This window comes from Symphodus melops (genome assembly GCF_947650265.1).
Source record: "Symphodus melops genome assembly, chromosome: 4".
Lineage (NCBI taxonomy): Eukaryota > Metazoa > Chordata > Actinopteri > Labriformes > Labridae > Symphodus > Symphodus melops.
The window spans coordinates 22,878,012-22,894,726 of NC_136694.1; the positions used below are offsets into that span (position 1 = coordinate 22,878,012).

General features: G+C 38.7%; 2 protein-coding genes and 1 long non-coding RNA gene across 14 annotated transcripts in view; 2 read left to right on the top strand and 1 right to left on the bottom strand.

Moving 5' to 3' along the window:
- The first annotated feature begins 2,595 nt into the window (after window positions 1-2,595).
- LOC306822160 lies at window positions 2,596-11,123 on the top strand. The gene is made up of 3 exons (XR_013778860.1): window positions 2,596-2,734; window positions 3,095-3,168; window positions 11,012-11,123. It is a non-coding gene; the product is annotated as an uncharacterized lncRNA (long non-coding RNA).
- On the bottom strand, window positions 8,883-15,326 carry LOC306822158 (inhibin beta C chain). The gene is made up of 3 exons (XM_079340952.1): window positions 15,218-15,326; window positions 12,219-12,748; window positions 8,883-11,777 (listed from the first exon to the last, which is right to left on the bottom strand). The coding sequence occupies exons 2-3, from the start codon at window positions 12,586-12,588 to the stop codon at window positions 10,996-10,998; spliced, it is 1,152 nt and encodes a 383-aa protein (XP_079197078.1). The 5' UTR covers window positions 12,589-12,748; window positions 15,218-15,326; the 3' UTR covers window positions 8,883-10,995.
- The window catches only part of r3hdm2 (R3H domain containing 2), a 47,356-nt gene continuing 45,055 nt past the window's right edge, over window positions 14,415-16,715 (top strand). For 3 of the 12 annotated variants that reach the window (XM_079340934.1, XM_079340928.1, XM_079340935.1), the window contains exons 1-2: window positions 14,415-15,004; window positions 15,333-15,394. The gene's annotated coding sequence lies outside the window, so the exon portion shown is untranslated. The remainder of the gene's footprint in view (window positions 15,005-15,332; window positions 15,395-16,715) is intronic. The other 9 variants (XM_079340931.1, XM_079340939.1, XM_079340938.1 and 6 more) reach the window with 8 other exon arrangements.

Sequence of the window (16,715 nt, forward strand, 5' to 3'; positions counted from 1 at the left end):
TGGAGCTTGCATGTACAGAGAGCCTGGGTTTGTTAAAGGTGGCAAACGCTGTTTTGACTGTGATGACCATGTGGTAAAGGTAAACTATAGAAGTTATGTGTGTGGGTGTGGTGGGTGGTGGGTAGTGGGATCTGGCATGGAGTGGAGGGGGGGGCCTGGGACGTCGGGGCTCACTGTTCGGCTTTACCGAGGTGTTGTGGGACTCATCAGACTAAAAGCTCAAAGTCGAAGGGAGGTTACCATTTGAAAACCCCGATGATGTCCTGGCTCCTTCTGCTCATTGGTCTACATGGTTGAATGTGGGGGCCACAAGGCACCATGCAGTAGGGTAGGTAGGGTAGGTCGGATAGGTAGTATCAGTGTTGTCACTATCTGGTTAGTTCACGGGAACAGAGCCTGCATCTGTTGAAGGTGGCATCTTTGTTTTGGCTGCAGTGGCATCTAAGGACCATGAGGTAGGTTATGTAGCTTGTCAGTAGAGCTTGAGGGGCATAAGTGGGACGAGCGGTGTTTTCAGTGAGCATGCATCCTTTCATTAGGTCACAAGTTTCTTGTTTTTATTTCAGATTCATCTTATGTACAGTCCATCGGTTTATTTGTGTTTACAGACGTTATGATGTTTTATCTGCAGAGCTGCTACATCCAGCAGTAAAGATTTCACGCCATCCAGATTATTTTTCTCTGTGCAGGAGAGGCACAATTTAGCGAGGAACTTACTGAAATGCTATATACAGTAAATACTAAATACTAAAATACTAAATATAAATATATACTGAAATGCATATATATATTTAACTTAGGTTAACAATGCTATAGATAACAAATGCCAGTATACTTTCTGTCTTCCCAATCCTAATAGGGACATTATCATTTGGCTATACTTGATCGTTTTTTGACTATAAGGTCATGCAGGAGAACGTCTTTTCCAAAAGTACATACTGTAAATGTGAATGGATATAGTTAAGAATAAAAAGTATTTAATTTGTATCAAACACTTACAACTTTGCACAATGTTTTGGCTGATACATTTGTAACAAAAAACAAAACAAAACACTGATTGGATGGATTCTGTTCAGTCTTCCTTGAAAGAATTAGGTCTCCACCAGGAAACTCTGTGTGGTAAGACCTGAGTGAGTGTTAAAGTGAATCAGCAAGGACTTTGTGACATTAATTCCCTGAGCTGTGCTGATTCAAGCTGGATCATTGAAGGTCTAAGTCCAGCAGTCCCTGTTCTTTTTGTAAAACTCAATCTGCTCCCAACTGTTTGTAAGTGTTCAAGGTCACAAAAGAAGGACTCCATAATGTCACTAAATATCATGAAGTTGGGGACTTTTTTCTCGTCCCTTTCTCAACATAGAGTTGAGTTTGCTGTTTTCATGTTTTTTTTTTCTGATCAAACTGATATTAAAGCCAGTCGAGAATTAGGATAAATCTGACTTTGGCTCCCTCTGATAATAGTTTCTATTGAACCATACCATTCTTATCAGAGTGCATTTCACTACCTTAGTACAACATTACTGGTAGGTTCACCGGCCTACTTAGAAGAAGAGCATAAAGTGAGTTTTAATGTATTAGTTGCAATCTGCCACATACTGTATGTGAATTTTTCATCAGAAAACACGACTTTCACACATACTGAATAGGATCAGCAAACAGGATTAGACACAAAATTGCTGTAAACCAGGAACTCACAGGAGCTTAACTCATGTTTTGGTCTCCGAGTTTGTGAATTCACATTGAGTCTTGGTGTTGTGGAAGCACAGCACAGTAGGAGCTTCACATACACAGTGACAGTCAAACATGCACACACACACACACACACATAGCACTGCGCTCTCCCGCTGGCTCAGCTGATCCTATCTGGCCTCTGTAGCTCCTCTGTTAATACCTCTAAAGACAGAACAGAAGGGGGATCACTTTCCCCACCCATTAAGGTAAATATTGGGGTTTAAAAGGGCTTTTGACTAACTGAGTCCAAAGTTTTGGTCGATGTGAAAAAAGTACAGTTGACAAATGTGCATCTTGATCTGAATCTCTGAAGATGTTGGGTTATATGAACTTTGCAGTCTACCTCTTTCCATTTTTATGTTCTATCATTGAGTTTGTTCTTTCATCATGTTCTCCAGGGCTACAGGATCTGAAAGGGATGTATGTACTGTATGTATCTATTTTCAAGCATTTCTGCAAGCTACTAAGCCTGAAAGCACTACTCAATCTGTAAAGTATAGAAGATGTTGCCTTTTCAAAAACAGCTGCTTAACTTACAGCATAACTCATGAAGTAAATAATGACTCATGCTGATTGTTGGGACTGCTGAGGGGGTTCTGCAATGCCCAAACTCCACTCCATCAATTCAAATACAAACAGTTAGGTCAGTTTGTGGGGATGATGGCTGGCTTAGTTTTGACTTCATGTAACTCTTTCAACTGCTTTAGTTAGGTTGAACATAGAGTATTTCCACTGGAATTCAACCGATGTACTTTCGACCAATCAGTCATGCCATTCTTCCGCCAAGCCATGTAGGCTATCTGGGCTGTTGGATGTGTTTTTAAATGCTCTATATATTCTCTTTGTGTGTCACTTTTGCAGATTCCTAATCTAAATCAGGTCAAAATTGGTGGAAGTATCTGAAGAAATTGCCCAAGGTTCCATCAACTTGTACCCCTAGTCCTTTGTTAACACATCATGAAGAAAAAGCAATGCTGCTTTTTGCCATGAGAGATGATCAAACAAGGTATGTCAGAGGTGATCACAGAACAACTCAATTCTGTTGAGAATGTAAACATGTCCTGGATTCATAGATAGTTTATCCGGATTGTTTCTTGTTTGTCTTTAAACAAACAAGCAAGTTGCATATTTGTCAACTGTGCTTTTTTTATTTAATCGATTAGAATCTTCCCTACCAATTGTAAATGGTGAATCCACCAAACACCTAATTCATAGTCAAGAGATCTTGCTGTTAGCCCAAAGTAAGCACCTTATTGGATCATAGCATATTTCTGAAACACCACAAATCTGTTGCCAACTTGCGTTTTTGTCTAGCTTTTTTTATCAATGATCTATCTATTGTCATGTCATTTGATTATACCCCTAGGTGTCAAAGATTATCTACTGGGTGGGACTGTCTCTTGAAACTGGGTGTCGTTTTCCAATCACCTCAGCTATCAAGTAAGTTCCGTTAGCTTAAAGTACTATACATCTGTCTCTAGATGCCTGTTAAAATACTGCTGTGTACTATTGCTGTTGGGCATTCATAACGTGCAAGTCTTGATATGTCTATACAACCGACCCAGGCACCAACCGTGACTTGCCTCATGGTTTACACCAAGCACTCCAAGTACCTGCACTAATTTAAGGCTGTAGATGTGGGTTTTTTTTGTTCTTTGTGAGGACGAAAGTGTCAATTCACAATTATTTTTATTCAGTCCAGGCTCAATTTGAAGCTTAACGGTGGGAACCCTTGAAGAAGCCAAAGTAAGAAATTTTTCGTGCGTCTGCATTGTAACTAAAGGCAAAATAGCTTAGTTCTACTCTGTCAGAGTGGCGTATTGGCAGCCTTTGAAACTTAACCTGTTTGGAACATTAGAAATCCCTCTACCTCACCTCTCAACTTTCGGCTTTGATTAATATCACATGGTTGTGAACTTAAAGTGCCAATATTTGTACAGACACCATCAGGACCTCCTCTCTTTGCGTTTTGTCTTTGTACATTCTTTTACATCAGTCAGGCACTTGAAAGTCATGCACAACTACCTTAAAACTAGCAGAATGCTAGTGACCATCAAAAGGGGGCCATGCTGAAATAAAAAATGTGAGTTTGGCTTGCCATGATTACTTGTAAGAACTTGCAAAAATGAGAGGACCCAAATATAGTAACGTTTTTTTTTTCTGCTCTGCAAAGGGCCTAGAATACCTTTGAATTATGGTCCCAGCCTAACAACACTATTGCTACATATTTACATGAAATTATAGGCTGGCAGTGGAACAATAGAGTTCAATCCCCCAATGCTGGTCATACACAGTATTTGAAGACTTAGTCAGTACTGGAAAAACTAAACTGGGAAAGAAAAACTATAGCTGTTTTCTTCAACTTTATTTGACGCATGTATCCTAACTGTCTAGGGACCCCTGCTGGCCAAACTACAAATTCGCATAACTAAAGTCACTAATAGTACATCTGAACCTCTCAAAATACTTACTGTTTGACAATTGTGGGGAGTGAAAGGCTGATTTTGTATGAAACCTGATATACATATCTGTCAAAGTAAGGAGTTTGTGATTAAATACTCTTAACTCCGTTCATGACGTTCAAGTTTTTCCTCTTATATTTTGAATTATTGTACATTGTGTATATTTTATATATTGTATATTGGGTATACACGTACAACATATGAAATTCCCTTCAGTGTGATATCACCTAAACCCCTCAACTCAAGCATTTGTTCTGCTGTTGTTAATTTAGGGACTATCTGGGACTTTAAACAAGAAGGAGTAAATGGCACAATCCAAAGAGGCAGGAGCTGATTTAATGGGATTTTTTCCTGTAGTAAAACTGAATAATTGAGCCCCAAGCTTATTACTCAAACAACGCCACCAAGTGGCAAATACTGAGAAGACTGACCCTAGTGAATAGTTCTGTAAACATTGGCAGGTTACCAGTATTTATAGTTACGACTGCTCAGTGGGCCTTGGTAGACCAGCTACAAAACCTAATTACTTACAAAAGTTAGAACTAATTTAATTTCGACACATCATCAAAAGTTCTTTTTTAGTGTAGAGTGTCATTTTCTCTTTTGAGAAGATATTTTAACATATTTTCGTCAATGTATAAACAAATAAGCTACTAACTACACTGTTGTTTACATATAAACACTACATATGCTGTAGAGCCACATATCTCCTTTTGTCAGAGACTTGGTACATTATGCTACATGATTTGATCTCACTGTTTTTTTTCGGTATTTGCTACGAGTCATATTTGACAACTAATAGTCTATAAATTCTACTAAATATAGGTAGTGTTTCATCAATGATTATTCCAATTCAGGTAATTATTCCTTAATTCAATGTCCTCCGTTTACAATTTCATGTATCTAGAGAAGACTAGTGTAACCAACTGACCTGTTTAACAGTCTACATGATGTAGAAAGTAAAGCTGTACCTGAGTTCACATTGAGAGTGCCGGATGTTGTTCTGTAAGGAGTTACTTCTGATGTAACACTTAGAGACATAACAGGTAAGTGGGTCTGTCGTAATGGGATCATCCTGTGGATTTAAAAGTTATTTGGAGTGGCTCACACACAGGACCAGGAATGTCGGCCTTTTGGATTTGTTTGTCCGACATGGACAAAAAGCACATGAATGAAAAGTGAGGTCAACTGTAAACATCATTAACATAAACAATGTGCTTTCTATAATTATTTTGAGTAAGCAATTCACTATTACATAATCTCTGTTTTTTTTTAATTTATTTTTTTACGATAAACACTCACAACATAAAGCACATGCACTCAAACTAAATAGAAAATTAACCCTATCACACAAGAGGCTTCTAATAATAATAATAGAGATATCTATGGAAATAGCTCAGAACAACATGTTTTGTACAGTACATTTGTACCATGTCAATTAGTTTACTTGCCTTGACTGATAAATTGAAAAAAAAATCTCTGTTTTATGCCTAAAATATTTATTTTATATATGTGTGTGCAATAATTTGTTTGCTTGCGTCATAGCATAATCACAAAATGTCATAATGTCATTCTGTTTGTATGAGCACTTAACTCAGCTGTTAACATGACAGTGTTGTTGAGGGATTACCTGAGGACTAGAAGGGGAAAGGAAAGAGTGTGAGAGCAGTTTCTTCTCAGGTTGTCCTGTCATGACACTGGGGACAAATCTGACTGACACCTTAAACCTCCCATGGGATTTGTGGGATTGTGAGTGGAGTGAGGGATTAGGGTTTTGTCGCACACAACAAAGAGTGGGTCGATGGGTCAGTGTGTTAGTGTATCAGTGAGTCAGTAGGCTTTTATTTTTCCCAGAGTAGGTCAGCTATCTGCTTTCCATTTTGCGGGTCCAATGCCATTACTTCCTGGTGTCAACGAGTTGTCACCTTGCACGTTAGCACCAAACTGTGCCCAGGCTCATGATCACACATGCAGACACATATTCCAGTTCTACTCAGGTTCATCTATCTATCTATCTATCTATCTATCTATCTATCTATCTATCTATCTATCTATCTATCTATCTATCTATCTATCTATCTATCTATCTATCTATCTATCTATCTATCTATCTATCTATCTATCTATCTATCTATCTATCTATCTATCTATCTATCTATCTATCTATCTATCTATCTATCTATCTATGGTGTCCTTTGCCTAAGTATTATTTGAGCATACATCCAGGTAAAACAACTGTGGCCACTAAAGTACAGAGGAGGCAAATTTGAGGAAAGTGTAGGAAACATATTAAGTCCATTATTTACATATTTTCTGGACAAACTATTGAACTGTACTGATTTTTGTCAGGACATTTTACAATGGCTTCTGTTTTGGGCCTGCTGAACTTTGATGCATATTGTATTTGACCATTCAAGAGCTGCATCCTAGAGAGCTGCGTATCTTATCCAAGATACATCCTAACAAGTTTTATCATTCTAAGGTGTGTCTGTTTCTCCACCACTGTTTAGGTTTTCAGATACAACGTACTTGTCCAGAACCATTATTCCGTTTGGCACTCGTCTTATTTCAAGAAAAAGGCAAAGCTTTGTTGATCATTCATTTTTAGACTATTTCACTTAAAACCCTGTAGAGGGTGCTAAATTATTAGACCATATTAAACCAAATTTCATGGTTTTCTAAAAAGTGGGTTTCTCTCATCACTATTTGACAGCCAAGTCTTCTACTGATGCATACTTGTTTATGTTGAATCTGCCAGATGTACTGTACTGATAAGATTGACTGTGGTATGCAAAAACACAAAATCCTCTCTCATGGCGATTACGTCCCAAATTCCTTAGTTGTTTTTATGCATTATTTACTTGCTGTCCACTACTACCATCCTTTAAAAGCGCAAATTCTTCCAAATTCTGCTGACTTTATTGCAACTGATACAAATTAAGCATATGCTGCTGACATGATCACACCAATGCGTTCAGGCATTGGTGTGATCATGGTACAAACTCATTATTGTCTTGAAGAGTTTGTGCCAAATGAAACATTGACTCTTGATTATGGCTTTTTTATTTTATTTTTATTTTTTTTAAATAATCAGCTGATTTTCTTTGTTGGAATGTGCTTGTTGACAAAACACCTGCATCAGCCACTGTACCCTGCTCTCTCTCTCCTTCTTTCTGTCTGTCTGTCTGTCTGTCTGTCTGTCTGTCTGTCTGTCTGTCTGTCTGTCTGTCTGTCTGTCTGTCTGTCTGTCTGTCTGTCTGTCTGTCTAACAGATTATGAGAGCAGACGAGGATAAACATGTAAAGTTCAAATCTATTGGCGTGTCCTGATTGGGTTATTCCCAAAATCAGAAACAACACTATGATTTTCTCTGTTTTAATGTTGTTAAGTAGATATATAATATATAAAGATAACTTGCCTTAAAGTGTGTAAATATCACTAATAACCATAACACGTTAGACCCATATTTATCAATCAATCAATAAATTTTATTTATATAGCACTTTTTATACATATGAAATGTAATACAAAGTGCTGAACATGAAAAGCAGTGCATTGACAGACGTATTTGAATGAAAATATAGAAAAACACACATACTCTCTCTCTCTCTCTCACACACACACACACACACACACACACACACACACACACACACACACACACACACACACACACACACACACACTCACAGAGTTATACCTTGTAGTATGGAGGACTAAGGTGAGGAAAGGGCTACATTTTACATTGATAGGAAATGTATATTAAACCATTTCTGAAATCCTAAAAAGAAATGTAGTTGCCAGATTACCCTTAGACACTGATTATAGTCCAATTTAATGGTCTAACATCAGAACTGCTGTTGGCTGCAGCAGGAGGGCGTTGACACATTTTGGCACAAATAACATTTTATATTGATAATCTGGCAAGTCAGGACGTGGCTGTTGATCTTTTGAACACTCAGTGGTACACAGTTTTAAAAATGAGGCTGTGGTTACAGTCTATAGTTGAGTTTGTACACAGAGATCTTTAGAGCTGAGTGTACAATCATGGTTCACCATATAATGAATTGGTGGTTGTGTGCTACTGTATTGATATAATAAAACAGCGGAGCAAAAATTATCTTTAGTTTTTATACTGAAACTTGAAATTCTATAGTGTATTCATATGAGGGATCATTTACTTCTATACTATTGTCTGAGCTTTAGATTGTGATCAAAGATGCAAAACCATGATGTAAAAATGACAATATGCCAGGGGAATGCAACATCTGTTTGCACACCAAACACAGACAGTCCATAAAGCCACTTCCAATGTTTGAATGAGCAAACACACACTTTGCCTTACAGACAGTGATAACATGATCGGTAACCTTTTTTTTTTTCTTTTCTTTTTTTTAGCATGCAAGCTAAAATATGAAAACTGCTTCAGACGGTCTATCCTGGACTTGACCAATGTTTTATTCACTATTCACGTTGTATCAGTACTTATAATCAGAGCGGTCCTGAGAATAAAAGGAGTTCAAATATATGCATATATACAGTATATTTATATATATTCTTATGCGGTCGGTTCAAGCTGAACACATTTTTATAATGAGCATGATTTCTTCTGTTGTGATGCAAAGCAAGCTGTCATTGCGGTTAAAGAGAAGGGATACAATCATTAGAAAAATATCAAGGCCAGAAGAAGATAGTTCAAATATTTATTTATTAAAAATATACAGCAATCATATAATTTCATCACATTATATGACAATATATGACATTTAATTGCTTTAAAAGCCATTATGTATTCAGAAAATATAGTATTATATAAAAATAAAAACAATATTTGTAACTCTAATTGACCCAAAAACTGGGCTCCATTTCTGCGGATTCCAGAAAGCAGAGAAATCTTGCATCATGTTTATGCTCTGCAAACACACACAGCACACTACTAAACCCAACAAGAACTGAAAAAAATGGACTGATTAAAGTTTGCTTTCGGTACGCCTATTTACATCATTTGGTCATGCTTACTTGAGTTATAAGTGGTAGAACCTTCAGGCAAAAAAAAAAATCTGCTCTAAAAATACAGTAGGATGCTAAAGTGCTTAGTTAGTTATGCTACACACGCTCCTTAATGTCATATTAAAAGATCAAATTATGAACAAAGAGAGCTCTCATTAAAGTGGTTTCATGCTGGTTTAAAGTCAGAAGGAACAGTGCAAGTGCAGCATTAAGAGGCAACAGAGAGTGATGGAAGAAGTTTGCAAAACATTTTAATTTTCACCTGAAAAATGTTCCCCTGTTATTAATGAAAGGAACATTCAGATTCTTAAGCCATAAAGTTCGCCAACATAATAAGAACATACCACTAAAGCATTATCCAGACATCAGGGAATAGCTATGTTGGGAAAGGCATGACCAGGGTCACAAATCTGTATTAGGAACTGATTTCATACAGCACTGTAATACCTTTAAACCTGGCACTGTACTATTTAAAAAGCGTGTCTTCAGCTGGAAGCTCCTAATTACCCATCATCAGGAAAACTTTCAAATTACATTCAAAAGGCAACGTGCAATAGCACATGCTCAGTGACCTGGCTGTCTCACAGACCTTCACATTACTTGACACTGAAGCAATAGCTAAATGTTTACTCACGTTGCTGAAAAAATGACCTTGGGTTCAAATGCTGTCAGAGCCGTTGTTACTCAACTGACCGACTTTGGTAAATATTACAGTGGAGATGCTGATCAAGTATTTTTTTTAAACCTGGAGAACTCCGGGTAGATATGACCTCTTATCTCTGTTTAAGTTCACTGTCAATAAAACTGCTACTGACATCTTCTAAGTAGAATGAAAATATTTTGTTGATGTCTTTTAGAAAGTCACACTCTCAGAATACAAATAATAGCCATTATGACTATTGTGTCACAGGTCCACCTAAAAATATACAATTAACCACATAAGAAAAGCTGTTTGTCGTGATATACAGAGTGAATTTTCTTTGATATTCTGACCATGATGGATTATCACTCAATGTTCAAGTCGCACTTTGTCAATATGAGTTAAGGAAGAAGGCACACTTTAAATCAAAGATCTCATTCATTGCTCTAAAATGGCAGCATTTAGTTAGGTTACGAGAAGGTGCAGGTAATCCATTGAATGTAGATGTATTCAAACTATAAATGTATTCAAACTAAAGAAGTTCGAGTGTATATATTGCACATGGACACTGTGACTGTCACAAAAATCACTTTAGAGCTAAAAGTGTTTTGAGTTCTGCTCAATTTTCCTGAGAAAGATAAAACCATTCACTTTGAACTGTATACTTCCATTAGGTTTGAAATACAAAATAAATAACACAAAAACAAAAGACATCCCTTAAATTTCCACAACAGTAAAGGCAGCACTATACTGACAATAGTCTATAATCTCTTTGCATTTTTTGACCACCAAAAACTTTTTGTTTGATAACAGTCTGACTTTATAGAGGCGCCAGTATTGTAGTGGTTAGTGCGCGCGCCCCAAAATGATAATGAGTGACAAACTATATTGAATATAGCTTAAAATAATTTATATATATAACATTTCTAAATGTGTATTATTGTTCTCTATAATGCCTGAATGCCATGGAATTGGCTTATTCTATTAAAAATATCTTTTTCATTTTACTCCACAAAGGAAACTTTGATCTCGACTTCTCTGTTCATGACAGTTTTTACTTCCTGTCTTTGCAATAGAGAAATAAATCTTTAAAGGTTTTTTATGGAAAAAAAAAAAATCAATGTTAAATAAACCATGTTTTTCAGACTCTATCCTTTATGTGCATCCGCAGGACTCCACTATCATATCAGAGACGTCAGTTTTGACAATGCTGTGCTGCGAGTTGAAGTACACCATGGAGAGAGGCCGACGCTCAGTGGGAACACAACATGAAGATGCACCCGTGTTAATGCCGTTGACTTTCAACTGGCTGAAGACAGTGGCATGGAACGAGGATGCTATACCAGGTGAGCCAGACAGGTGTTGAGGGCACTGACCCATGCAGTAGTTCATGTGGTAGCCTTCGGGTGCGATGATCCAGTCATGCCACTGGATATCTTTAAACTTGATGTAGAAGTCTCTCTTACAGCACACGGTGACATCGTCCCCACAACGCAGTGAGCGCTTCCTGAGTACGTGTTTGGAGTGGTCTTCACGGAGATGCACCTGGGCCACCATGAAGGGCTGGTGGAGGCTGTCAGTAGAGCTGTCCAAGGAGCAGAGGTTCTTCCCATCCTCATCACAGCTGACCTCCAGACGTAGACGATGCTGGCCTCCATCCAGGAAAGTTTGGAGGGTGCGGGTGATAGGGAAGGTGTGCCAGTTACTCTCCTGGACCTCCAGCATTTTCTCTATCACAAGGGTGCGGTTAGGGCCATATGGCCCACCCTCGGCGGTGAGGAAAACCCGGGCTTGGAGGCGTGAATCTCGGTTAGGGTCCCCAGAGGAGCGGGCGTAGATCCACAAAGAGGACTGGAGTACCTGGATACTCTGGCCACGTTCCTGCAGGAACTGGAAGGTAAGACTGAGACCAGCTCCATCATCACTCCCCATTTTATCTATAGATTAATGACAATTAAGAACACACATCATTAATATTGTGGAACTTCATATAGTATCAGACGTGTTACACAAGCAAGAGTCATGGAAAGATAAAAGACATGTCAGTGTTCCCCACTTATTTGAAGCACTTTTCTGTCACTTTAAAAATCAATTAAAGATTGCAATAAAACATAGTTAAAATACAAAAGATTGTATCAAAAAAAAATTGCATTAATTTGAATCTTTAAGTTTTATATCGTTAGATGAAACAGAACGACAACAAACCAAGGTAGTTTAAAAGTTACACTGAAACCCTGACCCAATTGTGTCCGTTTTACGCATGGCACGCGTAAAGTGATAACAAAATGCACGCATGTGGTGTTTTATTAGCAATTTAAAAACACAACTTTACAGCGTCTTATACAGCGTATGAGATGGATGAGATAGATCAAACTTACTTATATCTGCAAAGCTCACTATTTCATAGCCTTGATCTTTGGTAGGTATACTGTTCTCTAGCTCAAGAGTACCATCCTGTCTGACGCGCCCCGAGTGCAGTTTGCGCAGCGCAGTTAGGAGCGCCTCTCGGGGCACCGTCTGATTGATATTTGGTCTCTCTTTCAGGTGCAGCTTGTCCAAAAGTTGTTGCTTGGCGATTTCTATCAGCAGCCTTTCCTGTGCGTCTTTTTCCATCGCAGACAAGCCGCAAGAGGGGCAACCTGGAGAGCCTCTGACGCAGAGACCCTTCAACAAAAAGGGAACCAAAAACAGAAACGCAGAGACTGAAAGAGACGGCGTCATCTTGAACTCTGAAGTAAATAAATGCATGTTTAGTCTGCGTGCGTAAAAAGAACAAATAAAATAATCATATATCTTTCCCTGAGTTGTTCTTTTATGAAGTCAAAAGTTCTCCAAGTGTTGTCAAGAGTGTCTCTTTGGCAGCTGGACTCCGCGAGGAGTTGAAAGAAATGAGTGAAGTTGCACCCTCCTGATGGTTGAAGATATCTGGGGTAATCCACCAAAACTGGTGACACGTTGGAGGGACGCACCAATGAGCGCATCAGGGCACCAAGAAATTACTGGCATGTGTCTATCACACAACACACGCACTCAAACTACACACGAAAAACACGTACCCACTCAGGGTTTGGTTTATAACCACAGACACGTACATTCAAACCAATGAATAAAACTTAATTTAGTCTGGCTTGACCGCAGTTAGAAAAGGACCTGAGACGCTGCTTTGTATCAACAAAGACGTCAACGTAAGATCATACAGACATGAATAAAGTAGACACAACGAAGTCTACACGCGTAGCACAAAAGGTAGTTCTTGTGCTTCCTAGTCCCCTCCATGCCAGCTGCGCAGGACTCGCAACCTGCCGTCACTCTTCACGACCAAAGTTGAAATGCCGTGCCCTTTTACCCAGATCCAGACAGCTCATACCCACCGAGCTATTGTCTTTTAGTTGAAAATGTGTAAAAATGCCCGCGGCTGTGAGGAGTCGTCTTTAAGGACACGTTCCGTCATGTTACCTGCCAGGTGGTAAAATATCATGCAGTAACATGATGCCTCGAGTGTCTGTGTGAGAGAAAAGACGACGACTGACTCACTCTCTTACAATTAAAGAAAATCCTACTGAGACCAAAGGCTACTTCCAAAGTGTAGCCTACCGCATTTAATGATTTTTAAAGAAGCCCCTTTTCAGCACCGCGAATCTCCTGGTGTTAACTGGTTGGACTAGAGGTTGGAAAAGTAACTATCTACTGAGGTGAAAGTTACACATACTCTGTCACATTATTTTCATCAGAAAACGTAGGTCTACTTAAGTATCTTAAGTGACGTAGATGAAAGTACAAAAGTATGAGCATACAATTTAATTGACAAAAACAGATGTGTAAATGCCATTAATGCAGATCGGTTCATTTCAGATTTATACCATTATTAAAGAGTTTGATTTGTCAGGTCATTATAAAAAAACGATGCAGCATAGGGTAAAACATAATATGATAGAGAATCCCTTTGTTAATCTAAAATTCAATTCTAAAAAAACCCCGTTATCTAGGCCTATAGGCGACCCAGAGGGAAATTCAAAAACGATCTTGCATTGATATCTGAATCTTTTATGTCAATCTTTAACGTTATTTAACCAAATATATCCGAAAAATGGAAAAAACTTAACGACAGTACAACATAGTAGGCTCCTCGAGTTACTGCCCTTATTTTACAGATGTCGAAATAAAGAACCCTTAATGATGCCTATAATAATATCTGCATTGTTATTCTTATAAAACTATGAGTGTTTGTATAGTTTATTATAGGTGGTTGCTGATGTCTGTTATCTGTTATCCAGTAATCCCATAAATTTGACAGGATATTTTGGACATCTGAGAAAATGTCTAATTCCGTATAGGCCTGATGTGCTGAAAAGTGCTCCATCATCACAACACGAGATGTGCTGAAGCTTTCTTTCTGCGTTTTCTTTCGGGGCTGTATTTGTTGTTGTATAGGCTAAGGGTTACATATGAGATTGAACAAGGCTTCACAACTGCAAAGAAGTACTTCACTGCCGACGTATGGAGACTACTAGCAACTACAACAGACTCATTTACAAGTCTGTTGTTGTAGGGTAAAGCCCCCACATGCTATATTATCATCTCCTCCTTAAAGTAATGTGAAAATGTAAAGTTAACACAGAGAAATGAGAAAATGTTGGTTATTAAAACCGACGCCAATAAATTATGCACATGCGTCATTTATTTTAATCTTTTTAAAGGTGACACTCCTACATCATTGTTAGAGTGAGCATGCTGGAATATTTTATATGGAATATAGGCACTATGTGGGTTAGGGAGGTTAGGATTTCGAGGTTAGTTTTTTGTGTAAATTAAGGCGTACTGTATCCTGGACGTCTTGCTCGCAGCTGACGTAAACTCCGTGAGGGAAAGAAGTGACGCTGACATACACAGGCATACACGCCGGAGCCGAGAAGAAGGGGGGAAATAGCGTTTTGTTTCTTTTTTTCTTTAATTTGTGTCATTTTTTTTATTCTTTGGCGTTTTTTGCTGGTCTCTTTATTTGTGACCCTGTCGGGAAATCGACTGCCTTGCTCCTCGGCACTTTGCTGCTGTGTATCGTTTACGTGCGCGCGGCTCTCTCCCCTCCTCACGCGGCGCTATTTTGACAGTCAGGGTCGCAGTGAGCCAACTCAAGCTAGCAGCACCATTAAAGCAACTAGCACTGGTAAGTCATACGAAGAGGGTGCTAACAGTACCTGCTACTAGCTGCTTCTGCTTTGCAACCTGACACTGTTCGTCTTACAGATAAGATATTTTTTTACCAGTTTAATAATAAAGGCGAGGTTTGGTTGTCGTTGTGTTGCTAACGTTCACTGAAAGAAAAGGCTAGCTAGCGGGCTAACACGGCTAGGTGCTGTAGGTGGCTAATTATACTCACCGGAGGAAGCGAGCTAATGCCGTGAGCTAGCTATTGTTAGCGTGTGGGCAAGCTAATATTTTTAAGTCAACTGCACAGCCACGGCTCTGACCATACTGCCATCTGCTTCCCACAGAAACAACCTGAAGGATTCTTCTCCTCCTCCTCTCGGACTCTCGACACAAGGCCAGCATTACGGTGAGCTGAAACATTTAAGAGGACTTGAAAAATGTTTCGGGATATTCATGAAGATGGGTCACGTTGAGCACCATCTTTAAAAATCAGCCTTATCCATTCCTGACGTGTATCTCTGAAGCTTTAGTTGACAGACGTCAGTTTCTGAAAGTCGATGAATGAATGCGACTAAGACTGGAGAGGTTTGTTTTTTGTTTGTGTTGTAAATCCACTGATTAACCATGTTTGCTGTAATCACGTCCAAAGCCCACCTCAGCTGTTTAGTTGTTATTCAAGCACTTACTTTCTGGTATAATGTATGTGTATGCGTGTGTCCACTCATGATCAGAAAAGACAACACGGTGTTGATGTGTTGCAGACAGGAAGTTAGAAATATTAAGCTCTCAGTGAATGAATGAGTGAATGAATGAATGAATGAATGAATGTGAGTAAGTTAGGGTGATGAGCTGGAGTGAGCTTATTTACACAGCAATCTATAACGATTAAACTACTGTGCTCGGTTTAGTGTTTTTTGTGTTATTCGTACACTGTTTCCTGCCTTCCTGAGTTTTCTTTAACACCCTTCAAACAGAGGTGATAGGTGTTGTCTCAGGCTTGTTGTAGGTGTAGATTTCCATTACATGCTTTGTCAGACACACAGCTGAAGAGGATTCAAAGAGGAAATAGTTTTTTCCCCCCATAAATATTTGACAAATGGTCATCAGCCCCGTGTCTTGGCTTTATAGCTCTGCATTTTGACACTCAGGCTGAAAATAGACGGCAAGACTGTTGTGTTGAACTAGGTGGGATCACAGCCTGCGGGAGCTGGGATTCAAACATCTGCTATGGGAAAGCAGCATGTGTGTGTCTGAAAACATAAATATTCCTATCAACTGGTCATGTGACTCAGAGTTTGCAAGTAACAGGCACGTGCAACCAGTATAGTCACATTTAATGTTGAAAAATAAAACATAATTTGTCTTTTCCTTTGAAGTATATGAGCTTCTCAGCAATATGGGCATTTATTGTTTCTTTGTTTTCTCTGTGTTCTTTTTTGCCAGATGTGCCCCCATTATTATTGGTATTGGGTTTTTTTTGTAATTTTTTTTTACTTTGGGAACATAAGTAAATGTATTTGATAATACCACTGCGTTCAATTGCTGATATGTAAGGGCAGTATCATTGAGAAAATGCATATCCGTGGTTAGATCTGATGAAGGTGAGTCATTGAATCAACAGTCTGCTGTTGCTAAGGTCAACGATGAGAGTAAGATCTTCCTCCTTGTCAACACGTTTGCCACTCAGGCCCTGCTACTTGCAAATCTTTGCATTGCATTTCTAAAGA

Excerpts from the sequence above, each read along its gene's own strand:
- LOC306822158 (XM_079340952.1), bottom strand. The coding sequence starts at position 12,588 with ATGCATTTATTTACTTCAGAGTTCAAGATGACGCCGTCTCTTTCAGTC. Across the intron at positions 11,778-12,218 it reads AGTGAGCTTTGCAGATATAA|ATAAAATGGGGAGTGATGAT; the intron begins GTAAGTTTGATC and ends ATTAATCTATAG.